Source organism: Anser anser, assembly GCF_964211835.1.
Source record: "Anser anser genome assembly, chromosome: Z".
Classification (NCBI taxonomy): domain Eukaryota; kingdom Metazoa; phylum Chordata; class Aves; order Anseriformes; family Anatidae; genus Anser; species Anser anser.
The window spans coordinates 60680067-60699014 of record NC_139723.1 but is presented as its reverse complement, the minus strand read 5'-3'; the positions used below and the strand labels follow the sequence as shown (position 1 = coordinate 60699014).

The window sequence follows — 18948 nt, the reverse complement described above, 5'->3', positions numbered from 1 at the left end:
CAGAAATGAGACCTTCAAGAAGGGAGATCTGGTGATGGTAAGAGGAAGAGTTGAATTGCTATCACAATTGTGAAGTTGGCATAATTTATGACGTGATTATTATCCTGTTTTGTTGTTGTTTTTTAAATATCTGAATTCTAAGAATAAAAAAAGATGCTGAGTCACATAACAAGGCTTTTAGCAAGAAATACATCTGAGACAATGGCAAACAAAATGATTCCTTAGGTTATAGCAATTGAAATAGCCATCCCAAATTAAAAGAGAGATATAATGGATTCAAACTGAAGTGAAAGCAAATATAGAAAATGCAACATTTGAATATTAAATTCTTAATAAGTAATTCAGCAATTGCCTCATGTTTCTAAGATTACTCTTTACAGGCTGAATGATTTCTATCGGTATTGAGTTAACTAAGGAAGAACTTAAAAATCAACATGTCAGTAAACACAGAGGTCACACAGCATTGAGGAGGAATACTTGGTAGTGTAATAATATGCACAGCTGAAGATAAAAATCAGGTTTTCAATTAAGAGGCCTGGTAATCAGTCCAATCAAGGGCACTACACAGTAAGTATGCTATTTGCTGCTTTAGTACCTTGGACTGTTTTTAGCTTACTCTATCCTTACAGGAATTTCTGATTTTTTTCTTGCGTGCTCTAAAGTAAACTTGCCCGTTCATGGCAACTGAAATGGAAACCAATTATCTAGCAATTCCAAGAAAACAAAAGGTATGCAGATATTAAGATGCCTATCTTAAGCTTCTCAAACATGCAAGACTTGAAATGTAATGCTTTTTGGCATGATGCAAGACCTTCCTGGCTAGTTGGATGGCAAAAACCACCACACTTGTAACTTCCACACTGTTCCATTTGATAATCAAATAATTCATCTGCTTCAAATGCACTACCTAAATATTATTTGGCAGTGGTAGAGGTAGACGATTATCCCTGAAAAACTACCTGATAATACACTTCGATAATGACAAACCAGCTTGAGCAGTATAAATCCAGTTTGTAGTAGCTGTGAGTAGTACCTGGGCACTGGCTTACAATAACAAGTCAACTGTTAACAGAAGTGCCAGAGCAGTGATCTCCGACACTTTGAGTTAAATGACTGCTGGAAGGACTGAGCAGAGTTGTACCCTTTCACATCCCTAACCAATAACTGAGGATGCTGGGTAAATAGCAAGGAAATGGCTTATGAACTCTCCTTGCCACAGTCCATTCTCCTGCCTTTGCTGAAGACAAGAGCCCTGGGCTAGACGGACCATTTGGTCTGGCTGTAGGGCAGTGGCCAAAGGGCACCTGCATTCTTCATTCCTGCCTTGCAGCAGAAGATAGCAATCAAACCCCACCTTTGGACTATTACTTGCCAGCATGACAAGAATGGTACTTATTGAAATGATATCCAGCCAGCTGAGAAAGTCAATTCAATAAGTCATTACTTATTAAACTACACAGACTGTGAGACTAGTGGGAAAGAAACGGACACAAACATACATTTGTTCAGCTTCAAACTTTGTTTCTGTGCTCAAAGCTTTGAGGGACTATCTATTCTCAGACTGTGAGAACTGAATTACCCGCCGTTATGACTGCGGAAACATAAGTCAGAAAGAATTACTTTAGCCTCGCCATGGACTTTTTTCATGTGCACTCAACAAAATATATGCTTATTAAGGAAGTTAGGGAACATATAGTATTTTATGGCACTATTTAGAGAAAGCAGCTACAAGCTAACATGTCTACAAAGTCAAGATTTTTCTGACAAACGTATCTGCAGTTTTGTCTGATAGTTAAGTATACCAATTTAGTAAAGGCAGAAGACATTGTAGATATCTTCCCAAGCATTCCAGTTTAGTAAAGATGTAACTCTGCAGAAATCATCTTTCCACCCATCCTTTTTGCGTTGTTTTAAAATATAGAAAATAGATCATATATTATCTCTACTCCTTATTACTTGCAAATCAATTAACACTTCACAAACATTTAATACAGGCATAGTTTTGTTCTATTATCGTATTGTATCTCTGTGGCCCTGAGTGCAAAAGTATAAGCAATATAAATCAGTATTTAAATTATATATTACATGTTTATTATGGGTGCAACATTTTTTAAATTTACATTTTATGAAAAATCAGAAGTATTTACAATTTTTGCAAGATAAACTTGTATGCTCTAATTTACAGTCTGACGTAGTAACAATTCATAAAAATTCAGATCCTTTAGAGTTGTGTTTACAAATTATTTTTTTTAGGAGGCAGCTACAAAGGATATTGCTGTATACACAAGCAAGAACCAGCTTGCTACTTTTTTTTTCTTTTTTCATCAGATAGCTACATGTATTTTTTACATTGTTTTTGAATTTCTTTACAAAAAGTCTACATAAACTTGTATGGCTTCAAAATTGTAACCTGCACCCAATGCAAATGTATGTATAATCACCTGAATGAAGACTAGTTTAAAAGTGCTGAAACATAACTACTTCATTTAACTTAGAATTGAAAGTAACGGTTGATTAAAAACGGCTATACAGTTTTGGGTTTTCCTAATAAAACATACTCATGTTAAAGAGCATTTGATTGCAAAGCAGATTACAATTAAGATTCCAGTAAATTGACTGTACCATTTCATATTAGTTAGAAATTCATCATTCAGTAAGATCATCAAATTAAAAGCCAGATATACTCTTCCAAACAGGTCTAAAGTACAGTATCCCCTTAATGCTAATAATGAAAATCTCATCTGCAAAAGTGTATAGTATACCTTAGAATTTATGTAGCCTCTGCAAAGCTTAATTTACTGTAAAGCTTTAGCAGTCCAATTTATTACCGGTTCTGCATGAATTAGTTCTAGCAAGTTGTATTGTTTTAATATACAATTTAAAATAGATACTGGTATTGTGAATGGTCATATAATATCCCCACTTGCACGTTATTAAATTATTTTGCTCCAATACTTTTGATTTCTGCATTGAAAAAACACTTGATAATAAAAACACAAAATATTTTCTAAATTAGAAATTTACTTAAAAAATGTTACTAATGTGTCACTTCCCTGTGCTTAGGCTGTGTAAGAAGAGTAGATGACAAATATTAAAATCGGTGGTTACAGATAAAATTTAAGCTAATAAAAATGGCAGTACTTGTCATCCTGCTGCCATAAAATACCCTTCTGAAATGCTATTCCTCCCAAAGTATTATGTTTACATTCACTTCACACAATTCCAAAAGCACTTAAATTCCAAAGACTTGCAATCAAAGCGAAGGGAAATGCTGTGTGCTCTTATAATCTTCAGTGATTTTTAAGGATTCTCATCTTTGGTGACATTAGAGTTTCTATATCAAAATTTCAGTGTCCTGCATGATGCATCTCCCTTTACTATGGCTGCATGTATTGCAATTACCCCATGAGGAAGTAATCCAGTATTTTAAACCTCTTTTAAAACAATCTCCAGTTTTTGCAGATCTCCCTTTTAAATCCCAGTCAAAGGAATTTTTATAAAGTTGTATGTATTATACAAACAGCATGCTTTCTTTATGAAGGGCCAAACTTTGAAAAAGGAAGTGAGGCACATGAATAACAAACTGGATAGGCACAGGTTTCTTTTAAAGGCACAAATGTTATGCAATTCATATAAAAATAAATTAAATCTACAGCATTAATTCAAACAATCACAACGCCCATAAAATTTACTAACTGCAGAAGTAAATCTCTTCTGTCTTTTGCAATTTTATAACACATTGCACTTAGGAAAAATAAACAAACAAACACCTATATAAAACAACTTAGATGTTAATAATATATGATACATGGGAATCAAGTTACATTTTTATACACCTCTAACTCAAATAGTTTTATGGCATGAGTGGATGGAAGAACTACATGAGTTTGCCTTTGTTTTCTTTAAAAACTGGCAATTAAAGAATCTGATATTACTTATGGAAAGCTCAAATATTTCTTACTTGCTCTCCTACATTTTAAGGTTTAATGCTTACAGTATAACATACAACTTCATACTTTCATTACAACTATTGATTACCATTTTGACTTCTATATAAATTTACTAAAATTTTAACAAATTTTCCCCAATATTGCAGTTGATCATTTACAGACAGTGTTGAAGTTAACTTCAGTGCTATTAAAGTAATAAAAAGTTTGCAAAATGACTTTCAAAAGTGCATTTTCTGTTCTGTAGTTCAGCCTCAAAGTAGGTCAACATTTAAAAAAAATTAATGCATGTTAAAATAGTGTTTGAGAAGTAGAGGGGGCAGAGTGAGCTTCTTGCACTCCTTTGATCCAATGACTTTCACAGGTTCATCAGCAGTCTGCCATATACCGTCCTGAAAAATAAAGGTAGTTTTTTTTGCATTCAGTAGGTAAAATAGATTTTGTCAGTATTTTCCTGTGAGCAGTTTAACTATGGAAAAACAAAAGACATGCGAAACAATTTTCAGATGTGTTTTAAGGAAAGGTAAATATGCATCACTTGTTTAACAGTTTCATAATCCATAATTTAGCACTACAGAATATATCATGTATTAATTTGAATACATAACCATTTCAACATCTTACCAGTGGCAAATCTTTTCTTAAGTAGGGAAAGCCGATAGCCGGTGCCTACTAGCTCTACATCTACTCCTGAAAGGGTGCTTCCTTCACTTATGAATTGCACTGCAAGTGTTGCTGGTTTACTGGGTCCTTCTGAAAGTTCAAATTTTGCCCTGAGGGATCCAGAACCTATAAAAAACAGTAATGTACCAAGAGGAAAAAAAAATCTCATTCTTCTAATATAGACAAGATTTAATTAAATACATTTCCCAAAAAACTTTAGTTGATTTGTCATAGACATTGGTGAAGCTCACTTCAGTGCCATTATAAAGTAGCAACAGTTCAAAATTATTTTAAAATACACTTCTGTAGCTAGTGCAAGGCATTCAAAAAAGCATGCTACTGCTCCCTTTTTCTAGTTCTTTAACATTTTCTTGTTCTTGCACTGTCTAGCGGGAAAATGAGATTTAAATAATAAATAATGGAATAGTAAAAGTCAAGTACCTTTGCTTGCTTAAAACAACTTGCTATTCCTAGTCAATAGGAACAGCTAATTGATGAGTAGAGCTAGTAACTTGATAAATTTGCCATAAAGTCCATTCCATTTCTTTAGTATATATATCATAGTTTGGGTAAATGGATTCTCATACTCAAGAGCTTTGAAAGTTGGTTGTGTTTTACCTCTGTGATTCACCACTCGCATAATGTGTTGGATTGTACAAAAAACACATTTTACCACCCTGTACACCAGAATAAAGAGACTTCAAGGCATTTGTCCTAATATGAAGTCTTTCTGTAACTTCTATTGTTCCTATAACTGTAAGCCTGGCATAATATTACTTCCTCTTAAACACTGGATTGTGAGTATTAAGTATTTGTGCTCAAGAGAAAGGGAAACAACGATGGTGGGAAGAGAAGGGAATATAGTAGAACCAGTGGGATATGCAGAAGTCTGCTGAACACACAAGATGTGATCTGCATCACTAGGAGTCCATTTTATGCTGCTCTGCAGGTGTGCAGTAGTTTTTCATCTGGCTGCATTCATGTTTTAGTATGGCTTTTTTTCTTTTAAAAGAAAATATGGTTTAGAAAAGAAAAAGAAAAGAGAAGGCTATCCCTACATAATCAAAATGGAAGAGAAATGGCAAAGAACTGTGAGGTCAGTGAACGGTAAAGTACACCAGACTACAGAAACAACCTCTGTCAGATTAAAATACCCTCAGATTTTGTTCAAATGACCACCACAACTTTGCAGCCTTTACACCAATTGAAGAGGGCTTCCCTTTCCAGGCTTATAGTTCCTATATGAAATCAGACGTATTTACAGGAAAATCTATGCTTTCATAATGCTCTTCACTAAATTCTTAACAGGACTATAGGCCCTTCCAAGGGCCACAAGGCCATTTTTTCCACAGAGGCTTTGTGGATGAGATGCTTCCCTTTTGCCCCTACTTTTCTAATTCAGAAAAAAACATTGCAACTACAAAGGCTTCAAGGACTGTGACATCAATTAGACTTCAGGGAAAGGCGGCTGTGTGGAGGACACCTACTGATACCTCACAAAATGCTACATAAACTACCACTCTGAGCAGATGTGCAGAGTCTTTTTTTTTTTTCTCAGAGCTGTATGCAAAAACAAAGACCCTCAAAATGCTGGTCAAGAATCATCTAGAGTTGAGCCTGTCTCAGCACAGCATTTTATTTTATTTTTTTCAGTTCTTCCACTTACCTCTTACTACTTTATCTCAATTGTCAACGTGTGGCAAAACAGAAGACAGATAGATCCTTTTTCTGCAAATAATTGCTCATTTTCAAATAGCATTGATGTAATAATTTCCTTACTAAACCTAAACTCTATTTTAGAGCTCGTAACTGCTTTCAAGGGGGTTCACTATTTTTCCTTTTAAAATTAAATGATTTGTGCTGGTTTCAGATGGGGTAGAGTTAATTTTGTTCCTAGCAGCTCATATGATTCTGTGTTTTGAATTTAGGATGAGAATAATGCTGATAACACGCAGATGTTTCAGTTGTTGCTGAGCAGTGCTTATGCTAAGTCAAGGCCTTTTCAGCTTCTCATGCTGCCCTGCCAGCCACTGGTAAACAGGATACAGCATGAGATGAAGTGTATACACGCATGAGGATGCAGAGGCTAAAATGATTACATTTTTATTGTTATCATTTTTCTGTAGAAGAAAACAAAACAGAAAAATCAACTTGCCTCCATTCTCAGACTTCTCTGAAATGCTAGATATTTTCCAACAAGCTTTCATCTGGTCTGCATTCCTGTAAGAGAAAGTTACAGGTTAGTTACAAGCATCAATTTTTAGAACATTATTTCTGTACATTTACACTAGTACTTTAAAAGACTACGTATGTATGAACTACATCTCTAAATGGATGTTTATGAAAATGCTTGATTATTTTGTGTAAGTTTGTGGAAAACTATACAAAGCAAACAAGTGCACTGCACCTGAGTTCACAGCAGAGCTCATGCGTACATGACACCTCTTTATACAGTTAACACTGTCCTATGCCTAGGTTGACAACTCAAAAATATTTGTCTTCGAAGGGCAAAGACAGGCCAAACACACTGGAAACAGTTTGAAAGCTGAGTTTTTATGCTTGATGGTGATGGTCTGAATGGGAACAACGCTGATTGCTCTCTCCTATGCGAGATTCTTGGCTGTATAAATTTTATTCCATTTCCATTCTAATAAAACTATAGTTGGCAAAAGTGGCACATGGTTTAAGCTTATGACACACAGATTTACTTCTGATTATATACAGGGACAGGAAAGGAAAGGGCACTGAAAATTGGAGTCTCTAAACTGATAAGACATTTTGATATTGAGCAGCTGTTCCATCATAGGAAAGTTAACAACATAAAGCTGTGAGTGGCATGAAATGCTGATAGGTGTGAAATTGTCTTTGACATTGGTATAACAGGAATGAAATGTTCACATAAGTAGCACAGATGATACCAGTCATTTGCCAGAGACAGAATTACAAAACTGTTATTAAAAATAAAAATAAAAAAGCACAACGGGCCACTGCCCAACCCAATAGGCCAAAAATGTAGCATGACAAACACTAGAACTGTATTTATTTTTTGTCAACTTGCAAAGCTTAAAATTCTAGCTTTGGGTGGTTGCTTAGTTGAAAGGCAGAATAGCTGGGATTGAGTCCCCTACTCTGACGAATCTGCTGTGAAACTGTCACTAAGTGTTGAATCTTCCTACCTAGCACTAGAGGTTCCTGTTTTTACTTAGGTTTCACTATTAAAGGGTTTTGTGGAAGAAGCCTGGACAGGGAGAAACTGGTCATGTGCAGGCAGGATACTGAATCTGCTCCAGTAGAAAAAGCTTAAGATGATCTGGTTACAAGTTTTGCTCCCTTGAAATAGAAAATATAGAAAGATTCAGTCTTGGCAGATTTTTTTCCACTTAAAATCATTCTGTATTACCACATTGTCCTATCAACACATTTAAGAGGACTGCCTTCTGAAACATCAAAACCTACTTGATAAATATATCAAGTTTATTTTTCTTCTGAACCTTGCTTTATAGGAAGGTTAACGAAGTTTGGTATTCTTTTCTCTCATAATCTTCATGCTTTACTCAGCTGAAAAGACCCTCTTGACCCCCTTGGAAGTAAACATCCTGGAATTATATTATACCTGGGCAAGTAATTTAATGTTACCAAACCACAGGTGCAGTGGCTGAATTCTGGTCACGTTTTGCTCATGCATGTACTTCTCTGCCTTTTCCTACCACCCTCTGCTTGTTTTCACAAATCTGTAGCAATATACAAATCTGAGGCTTATGTCTCACTTTCAAGTGCTGCTGTAAATGGCCTGCAGGCTTAGGAGGTGGTGGCAGGTAGCTGTGAGTCAGATGATAATCGTGACAACTCTCGAATTGAGAGACAATGCTACATAGCTTATAAAGTACTCTTCCATCTACTGAGTTATCTTTTAAAACAATTTAAATCAGACGCTAATTTTTAAGTTAAAATACTCAAGAAGTATAAATCTGTATGTTGCAAGTAACAATGATCAGAGGATACAAAAAATACTAATGTATGTGGAACCTGAGCGTGACACTAACTTTATGGAATAAGGAGTGCAAGTTGTAGTGGGCCTGGCTGGGATGGAATTAAGTTTCCCCACAGCTACTCACACAGTGCTGTGCTCTGCATGTGTAGCTAGAACAACATCTATACCAATGTTTTGGCTAGTGCTGGCAGTGCTGCCACAGCATCAAGGCTGGCACAGCATCTCCAACCCTCCACCCTCAAAAGCCAGTAGGCTGGGGTAGGCATATGCAAGAGGAGGGGAGGGGACGTTGCCAGGGCAGCTGGCCCAAACTGACCAAAAGGATGTGACACGCCATGTTATGTCGTGCTCAGCAACAAAAGCTGAGGAAGGGAAAGAAGAAGAGGGGGACACTCGTTATAACAGCGTATGTCTTCCCCTGTAAAAGCTACACATTTTGAGACCCTGTTTCCGAAAACGTTGCTGAACATTGCTTGCTGATGTGAAGTAGACAAGAATTGCTTTCTTCTTTTGTTTCTGTGAGTCCTTTGCTTGTTTTTCTTTTTCTATAATTAAACTGCTCCTTATCACAACCCATGAACCTTTTTTCATCATATTTTCTCCCCCGTTCTTTTGAGCAAGGAGAGTGAGAGAGAAGTGTGCTGGAGCTTAGCTAGCCATCAGTGTGAAACCACCACAAATCCATATACATGGATATATTTACACACACACAAATCTATATAACATTTTTTTTTAACCATTAAGAGATTCTGGCTGCAAATCATGTTATTAAGAATAACTATCCTGTCTATTGGACCAAAAGAAAACACTGGAAATTTCGTGAAGACCTGTATTATTATACAGTTGGAATGGCTGAATATAGTTTCATTTTAGTCTGTATGAATTGGCTGCACATGGTCTATTTGGACCAGAAAATGTCCTATGCACTTTATTAAGAGAAAAAAAAAATCGACTATTTCTTCCAATGAAATTTTTTAGGCTATGACCCTAATGAATACAATGAAATGAACTTAAAATAATAGAAAAAAAAAGTATTAATGTTACCATTTTGCAGGTGGAAGCGACTGCATGTTTGTTACTCCTCCATCTACTGGTACCACAACCTGTACATTAGACAGCATACTAGGCACATTCATAGACTCTGGATTGTATTTATAATCCACTCTCACATCAGTAGTGCTAGCATTACATTTCCAGTAAGTTGCAAGATTCAAGGGAGTGGACTGGATGCCATTTGAAGATACCTGTAAAAAAACCCAACCAAACAAAAAAACACATTGAAAGCGGCTTAATTACAATATCTACCCTTTTGGGCAGAATTATGGAATGATGGTAATGAGTACAACTATAGTATAACTATAAATCGTGACAAAAGATCAGAAGAACAATCGACCTCTGAGCCTTTGATCTCAGAATTCTATAGACTGTTGCAGCCTACAGTAATTGCCACTCTTTTAATTTTAAAATAAATTATTTTTAAACGATGCTTTAAATTCACTGTGGCCCATGAGACATTTTCCTGTTCTGGCTTTCTTAAGTCCAAATAGTTTTGTTTTAGTCTTGTTCTCTAACTCACAGAAGTTACCAGTGGCAAACATCCTTACCAATTGTGTACCACATCAGTTCAGCTCCCCAAGCAGCAAGCAGCAAAAGAGAATACCTGTCATTGGACAGGCAGACAGCAAAACAGTTCTTACATACTAAAAGCATTGTTGTCCTGGCATAGGAGAGCTGGAAGCTGCTGCTTCTGTGGTTGAGCTCATGCTGCTGCCCTGCTGCATACCCCTACCACCTTCCTCATCTGCTTGAGGAACCTTCTATTTCCCTGTGCCCTGTCTTCCCTTTCCTTCGCAACTCAGGACTCTTTCCATCTGCCATGGCTACTGCATGCCAATGCCTCACTTTTCTCCAGTGGTAAAGGCCTCACAACTCCTCTTTCCACAGTGCTCATTTCTGCAATCCAAAGAACAGTTCTGTTCTTTCAATCTTTCTTAGGGTTTCTGTGATTCTTCCTCTGTTTTTCTGTGAATCTAACATTCTTTTTATAGATTCAGTATGGCAATATTTTGAACTATACTGAGAGGATGTGGAAAACTACATTGGTATTAACAGCTGCATTGGCAGGCCTAGGAAATCCTTGTTCTCCCATTCAGATGAACGTGTCATTTCTGTATTTTCATGAAGGTCTTCGGTTGACATCCCACAGAATCACAGAGTGACTGAAGTTGGAAAGAACCTCTGGAGGTCATCTGGTCCAACCCCCCTGCTCAGACAGGGCCACCTAGAGTCAGTAAGCCCAGGACCATGTCCAGACAGCTTTGAAGTATCTCCAAGGAGGAAGACTCCACAGTAAGAGGGTTTCCCGATGTTCAGGTGACACCTCCGGTGTTTTCAGTTTGTTCCCATTGCCTCTAGTCCTGTTACTGGGCACCACTAAAAAGAGCCTGTCTCCGTCCTCTTTGCACTCTCCCTTCAGGTGTTTATAAACATTGGTAAGATCTACCCCGCCCCCATCTTCTGTAGGCTGAAGAGTGAATCCCAGCTGTCTCAGCCTTTTGTCACAGAAGAGATCCTCCAGTCCCTTCTTTGAGTCATCTTTGTGGCCCTTTGCTGGACTCTCTTGAGTGTGTGCATGTCTCTCTTATACTGAGGAGCCCAGAACTGGACTCTGGCTGTGGCCTCACCAGTGCTGAGTAGAAGGGAAGGATCACCTCACTCGACCTGCTGGCTACAGTCCTCCAAATGCAGCCCAGGATACCACCAGCCTTCTCTTCTGCAAGGCACTCTGCTGGCTCATGCTCAGCTGTGTCCACCAAGATCCCTGGGTCTTTTCCAACAAACTGCTTTCCAGCTGGGTGGCTCCAGCATGTCCTGGTGCCTGGGGTTATTTCCCCCCCAGGCGCAGGATTTTGCACTTCTCTTTGTTGAACTTCATGAGGTTCCTGTCAGCCCTTTTCTTCAGCCAGCTGGGGTCCCTCTGGATGGCAGCACGACCCTTTGACCTATTAGCCACTCCTTCCAGCTTTGCGTCATCTGCAAACTTGCTGATGGCAAAATCTTCCCCATCCTCCAGATCATTAATGAAGATCTTAAGCAGGGCTGGTTCCAGTAGTGACCCCTAGGATACTCCAACTGGACTTTGCACGACAGATAACCACCTTCTGGGCCTGGCTGTTAGCCAGTTTTTGAACCACCTCACTGTCTGCTCATCCAGCTCCTCCATGATGATCTAATGGGCGACAGTGCCCTACTGAAGTCCAGGCACACCATATCTACTGTTCTTTCCTCATCTACTAAGCCAGCTGTTTCATCACAGAAGGCTATCAAGTAAGGGGAAGCATGACTTCCCCTTACTGAATCCATACTGACTACTCCTGATGACCTTCTTGTCCTCTGTGTGCCTAGGATTGTTTCCAGGATAAGCTGTTCCATATTTTCTGAGGGGTCAGAACATCACTCACTCTCTTATATTACATCTGATACAGCATCCAAAAATAAAATAATTACAAAAGCAAATGCAATTGAATTACAAACTCAAACAAATACCTGAAAAATGCCTAAATTCATGTAAAACTTAAGACTTTGCTAACAAATACCTAAAGAAACAGTGTTCAAAGTTTTCACACTTGAATTGGAGTAAGGTGTGAGCAAGCTGAAACAGGTCATGAATTCAAGGGAATCCAAGGGAATGACATGAAGGCATAACAGGAATGCACTCAGCCTGGGCAGACCCTATGGACTGGAAACAGTGACATACCCAGAACTGATCTAGATGCAGGGTGACAGTTCATCTGTATGCTATCAGGCAAAGAACAACCCTTATAAATTCTGTATAGATAAGAAATCAGCCAGAGTTCATTAAAAAATTCCAAAGGGAAAAATGTGTTTACCTGATACTTTAAAACATCCACATTATAATAGGATGCAGATGGATTCTGCTCTGATAACTTCTTGAGGTAGACAGTTATAGCTTGCATGTTCATCCAAAAATCCCTAGTACTGGAATCACTTTGTGACTGATCACTACAAAGAAAAAGAAAGGTAGGACTGAGAATGCAACACTGAGTGTTCTTTTTTGCATGTCTAATAACTAAGACTAGATCCTTTCCCTTCTTCAAGCAAGAGTTTGTTATACTGCTTTATGACACATAATTATACCTTTTTAATATTAAGGAAAATTATCAGCTTGTTGTATCTAGTAAAAATTCTCCTTCCATTCAAGGAGCAGTGAGTTTTCTCCACTGACAACTGACACCACGAGATTTAGTCTTGGATTTTATATTTAATAAACTCAATATTGGCAGGTGCCATGGGGATGTGCCATGAGGATGTGCATGAGGTCTGGATACAAAGGGTCTTTGAAAAGGAATGTTATCCAATTTGGAGTAAGACCTAAAATCGTAGTTAATTTTGGTTATGTTATAGCATCCCTAAGATTTCTGCTACATGTGTGTTACTATACTTTCACATCTGCAGAAAGCATAAGCTTTCTAAAGTTTTTCCATTAAAAACAATTTTCAAATTATTATAAACAATTGCCTTTTAGGTACTCATAGTTATATTCAATCTATGAAGCAATTTATTATATCATCTCTCTATGTAGTTAAGAGCAAACATGACTGCATGATCAAAATGCTGGTTTGGAGCTACTGGAGCATGAAAACCTGTTTGGCAGGTCAAGAATATTTTCAGTTCTGGTTGCATCATGTTTATTTTGAATAAGGATGAAATTTTTAAGAATACTGATTCAGAAGCAAAATACAAATCATTTAACAATCAATAAGCTTCACTGAAGCTCTGTGGATACAGTGAGGACCTGCATCCATTTGCTAAGGAGGTCTGCAGAATGTGTGTGCAAAGCAAAAGCTGAAAATGAACATCTGGACCACAGTAAATATTACTGCAATGGGTTGAATCTAGAATACTGACTTATACACAAGTAATCTGTTTGATTTATTTTGACTTTGATTCTCAATATAGTATTGTAATTCATGCTACATCCATTTTTAGTAAAATATAGATGAACACTTACTTATCACTACATGGACCTTACACAATTTAAGTAAATTAAATCTACAGTAAAATCCTTCTGCTGCTCCACAATTAAGTGCAATTCAAAATAAATTCTGATGTTTCCATGAATGTCACTCTCATTGAAACATTCCACCTCAATAAATATTAAAGAAATGATAGCATTTGCCATATATGATGAAAAGTTAAATTATTATCATACAGTTAACTTTGTAAGTTTCTGTTACATGCATTTTTTCTAGTTAGAGGCAGGGTTACAGCACTCAGATAGGAATATTAGACATTTTCATGTTTTGCCAAAATGTACTTTTTCAGTATAATTCATTGTCAGATATAGTTCTGCTAATATTTCAGGTATATACCATCATGTCAAAAAGCAGCAAATACATTTTTTTACACTGAAACATTAAGTATGAATGATCACAATGATTAAATGTGAAAGAATGGATGCATATGGTTTGTTTCAGTTATTTCAGTAATTTTTAAAAATGTACCACCTAGAAGTGTTTAATAGGTTTTCAGATAATTTCTCCTCTAAATGGAACAAACAATTACAGCTTTTAAAAATGTCCTTTTTTTTTTTTGAAAAGAAGTCAAAATGCTGTGATTTCAACACTTATTCTACTCAACCTCCAGCCTTTTTTCTTAAGAATTCTCCAAAACATGTTGCTATGCACTTGATATATATATAGCCATGTAATGGCTCTAATCTACTGTAGAAGCAATACAGCTTAAAAATACAGTAGTAACCAACAAATGAGATTAGGCATAGCTCCTACTATTTGTCTTCTACTTAAAGCCACTGTTTCATCATTTAATCATACCACTGTTACTGCATAAAGAAATTTGTATGACAACATAAGAATTTCCTAGTTTCAATATCTAATTTTTCTTCATATCTTGTACTTTCATAACTAGTTAGATTGTTCATATAGTTTGACTGGGAAAAAAAGTATTTTTTTCCAATAGGTTATTAAACCATTTCATGTATAAAATGCATGTAAAAACACAGCTACCTTTGCAAAGTATTTCTTATGGCTCCTGTTTTATTTAGCATAAATTTCAGTACCTTACTGAGATTTTTAATGGTGGCAGGAGAAAGAAACTGAGCTAAACAAGATTAGTTCATAGAATTAAATTACAGTTAAGCAAATCAACGAGATGGAAGAGAACTCTGATTTACATATAAAACAAGTGAAATTTTAGAAATCACACAGTTTACTATTATATTAAAAAAAATACAAAACCTGTATACAAGTTGTGCATTTGGAAGAATCTGCTCTAGTTTGCTTGTGTTTTTTACCCTGAAGCAGAGCACAGCTGGAGATGGGTTGCTGGTGAAGACTTTAATAATCCCACTTGGGAATGATACTGTCATATCACCAGTGATCTTCACAATACATCTAGGAGAATGAAAACATCAGTTTTATTGCAACTCATTAACTGCATGGTTTTAATTACTGATTTTAAAGCAATCACTGTACTTGCACAATCTGATGAGCTGAATTCAAAACAGAAAGTCAATTTTAAATGAGGGTAATGTGGCACTGTAACAATGTACCATCACTTTCAATTTGGCAGTCAGATGAAAGTGAAGAAAAAAGTGCAGCTGGTTAAGCATACAGTAGTCTTGGTGGATATTATTCAGGTTTTGAAAACATGGCACAACTATGCTTAGGCAAGGCCTACTAGCATAGCAAGGGATGTGACAGGGTGAATGAGGTGCTTTATAGAGCTGCCCAAATTTACTTGTAGCACCTAGCTGACTACGATAAAAACCTTTCTAATTTTCAATGTTTTCACTGAACATATTTTTGTAAAGCAGGGATATATGAGCTCCTAGCAGGATGCAGGACAATAGAGAGCAAAGAGCCACTGTTGTCACTTACACTCGGGGAAAAAAAAAACTGAAAACCCCTTCTAATGCACATACATATTCCCCAAAATATTACAAGTATAAACATTTTTTTTTTAAATTGTAACTTATTACATTCAAAACAATTCACTATTTAACTAACTTTGTGGGATCTGCTCCTTTAAAGTAGGCGTTAACAGATTCAGTAAGGGCTACTGCAACAGGCAAGGTGTCCTGGTTTCCAAGGCTGACAGGGCTGGGACCACGTGAAACACCTAGAATACATACAGTGTATAGGTTTAATTTATAAAAGTTTAGCAATAGATTTCAGAATGGTTGACTACATCTGTCATTTTCACAAGATGTTACTACCATCAAGGTCACAGTAGGGCCTGAAATGGTACTTGAACAGTTATTAGAAAAATATAGACATAGTACAGTACAATCACACCACCAAAACACTGCTTAGCAGCCTAAGAAAACAGGACTATCAATATGACATATTGTAAATGGACAGACACAAGGAAATACATATGAGCTAGAGGAATGCTGCATTAAAATGGCTAATGATAACACCAAAGTCAACAGATCCAAAGGACATTGGACATTAACTACAATACTTAAAAAAACCCACCAACAACAAAAAACAAACCCTACTGTATGCTTGTTGCATGGAAAAATGTATGATAAAATGGTGAGGGAAATGCAAAGAATTCAGCTACAGTATGTATGAACTTAAGTGCATATACATTTATATTACTCTACATAAGTGAACTGTTGAACATTCTTTTAACGACTTCAGCCAACAAAGGTTAAAATTTCCAAGCAGAAATTGCTGGAGAAATATTTTGCTACGTTTTCTATTGTTTTTGTAGTAAGGGTTCTGGGAATACCTTGGAGGTACTTGGAAATATACAGCAGTTCACAAGAAAAATAATTATCAGGCTTACATCAGCCTTCACAGGTGCTTGTGCATATACAACAGAGTTGAAATGCATAGCTACAAAAATTAACTCAGACCTCATGCTATGGCTTTTTAAAATCTGTACGACTGAGAAAACCGGTTGTCATGGGATATTACTTTTATCAGTGTTTTCCAATGTGCGGCCAGCTACTTAATATAAACCACAATACTGGAACTTTCATCATTTTTATTACTGCAGCTGCATAGTAGAGAGCATCTTACTGATTTTTTGTACCACTGCTGAAATGGTTTATATTACATAATATATCTATCACAAAGGAGGCACAGTCTTTCTCATGTCATAAGCAAAATGAGAAACTTGATTTTCATACCGTGAAGCAGAAACAAAATGCTTCTGTATAACATTGCTAATGGCAAACTAATCTCCTATTTACTTCAAAATAGCAGCTGTGCCTTCTGGGCTCTTTCATAAACAAAAAGGAATTTGAGACCTTGTTCTTCACAGAAGGTCTACTATGTGATTTTATGCTTAAATACAGAGATAAGAGAAAGAAGTATTAACAACAGAACAGTAAAAGACAGGAGAGCTGGTCTAATTCTGCTACTTTCATACCTTGCCCTCCATCATGATTTCTTGCCTAAGGTATGAAAACGTTCAGAATACTTCTCTGTGCTATGAGAAGGTATTAGTGCAAACTTTAAGCCCTCTTAGATGCATAGTACTGCTCTAGTCACAAGTGTTCAAAACCAGAAGATTCTTCAATGAAAGAAATGTTATGATGCTTTTTTTTTTAATATAAACAGTAGATCAATTTTATTTGTTCTTTCAGAGTACTCATAGGTCATGTTTCCAGTGTTATGTTTCTCTCCATGGAAGCTAGCAATAAAAGCTGTCATTTTCAGTAGTCTTAGGAATGCAGAAATAATGACTTCAAAAAACAAATAGGCATTAAAATTCTGTGTTAACAACAACCGGACCCATTCACAAAATTCTGTCTGATGAAATAGCGAACTCCAGAAGTATTCTCCACCTAAGTCAAACTATGCACTTGATGGAACAACAAACAACTGCAGAACCCATAAGAGGTTTTTATATCATATTATGTCAGATTGTCTACAGACTTATAAATTGTATCTAAATCTTTTCCTTATAAAAGTGTTGCAGATATCTTTACAGTGATATTTTAAGATCAAGAGTAATGTGAATACATAAATTATATTCCTATCAGTAAAAGACAAACATTGATTTCTTCACCAAACAGGGAAATTTATTAGTAACAACAAGGCTATTTTACATTTTTCTGGTAATACCAAAGCGAATATATATATATGTATAAACATTTCTCTGAGGTGTGTCTTAGGGACTACTACTTATTTCCACAGCTCTCCATCTTCATTGCCCTTTATGATTCATGAAATCTAATCATTCTCCTTAAAAACAATGAAGTGAAACATATAAAACTGTCTAACCTAACACATGTGATTGTTTTGTTGCCTTGCAGCTGAAAATATAAGCCTAACAATACAATGCACCACTATCCTGCTTCATGGCATTCCATGTCTGCTGCACCCTTTCAGAGGGGCAGGAAGCCATAGAGCTGTGCCAAGGTGGACTTGCTGCATCTCAGACTGCAGCACGGCTCAAGGGTCCAGATGTTCTGCAGTACCTGCATAGCTGGCCTTGATGTCCTGATCACAGTTAACAGCACCTCAGCTGTGCTGACACATACCGACATTGACACTGTTGAGGAGGGTGGCAAACTGCTGAATAAAACCTCTTATCATTGGTCATAAAAATGCCAAATAAATAAATTTGACCAAAGGGTTTCAGTTCAGTTCAGGAATAAAGACTCAGGTGATTTTAACATTGGCTAAGCTGTTTTGGCAAAAATATATATATATTTAAAAAAAGACTATCTTTACTATCTGTATCTTCAAAGCTTTGTATTATATGAATATATATAAATGTTTTTACCCACTTGTCTTACGAGAATAAGGACCATCAGAGTAAAAATGTAGTCCCTTTTTTTGAATAAAAGCAGTAAAGCAAAACTAAAGAAGCGAGACCAGGTGTCAGCATGTTTGGAGAAATAGAAGACTATGCTGCAAAGAAGTGGATAAATAAAGTTTTGATGATTTTGGTAACATATAACACATTAAGAAGTTGCACTTTCTAGCTATTTGTATCTGCCAGACACCAGAAATAGCTGGAGAAACTTGTTCCAAAAGAAATACAATTTTATTAGGTGCAGTGCATTAGAATGATTAGTTGACATGTAAGTCTGCTTCTAATACTATACCTGGTGGTGCGTCACAAAGCCTTTCTATTGGATGAAGTGTTCCAATCAAAAGATCATCCTCTATTACATTTAAATGAAACAAGACATTGCAAGAAAACAAAATATTTCAAGCAAAAATATATAATTTAATATATATATAAATTCTTTCCAAATGAAAATTAAGCTAAAGCATAAAAGAAACGCACAATTAGGCACACCTACAAGTTCACACGGAACAAGACAAGAGTCAGCTCTCT

General features: G+C 36.4%; 1 protein-coding gene across 3 annotated transcripts in view; it reads right to left on the bottom strand.

Annotated features, from left to right (window-relative positions):
• Nucleotides 1–2068: 2068 nt before the first annotated feature.
• FCHO2 (FCH and mu domain containing endocytic adaptor 2) overlaps nucleotides 2069–18948 on the bottom strand; it is a 97138-nt gene continuing 80258 nt past the window's right edge. For all 3 annotated transcript variants that reach the window (XM_083816933.1, XM_083816932.1, XM_083816931.1), the window contains 7 exons: nucleotides 15651–15762; nucleotides 14880–15035; nucleotides 12492–12624; nucleotides 9646–9845; nucleotides 6766–6830; nucleotides 4572–4736; nucleotides 2069–4339 (listed from right to left, as the gene is read on the bottom strand). In XM_083816933.1, the coding sequence (XP_083673059.1) occupies nucleotides 4317–4339; nucleotides 4572–4736; nucleotides 6766–6830; nucleotides 9646–9845; nucleotides 12492–12624; nucleotides 14880–15035; nucleotides 15651–15762 (854 nt within the window). In that variant the 3' untranslated portion in view covers nucleotides 2069–4316. The remainder of the gene's footprint in view (nucleotides 4340–4571; nucleotides 4737–6765; nucleotides 6831–9645; nucleotides 9846–12491; nucleotides 12625–14879; nucleotides 15036–15650; nucleotides 15763–18948) is intronic.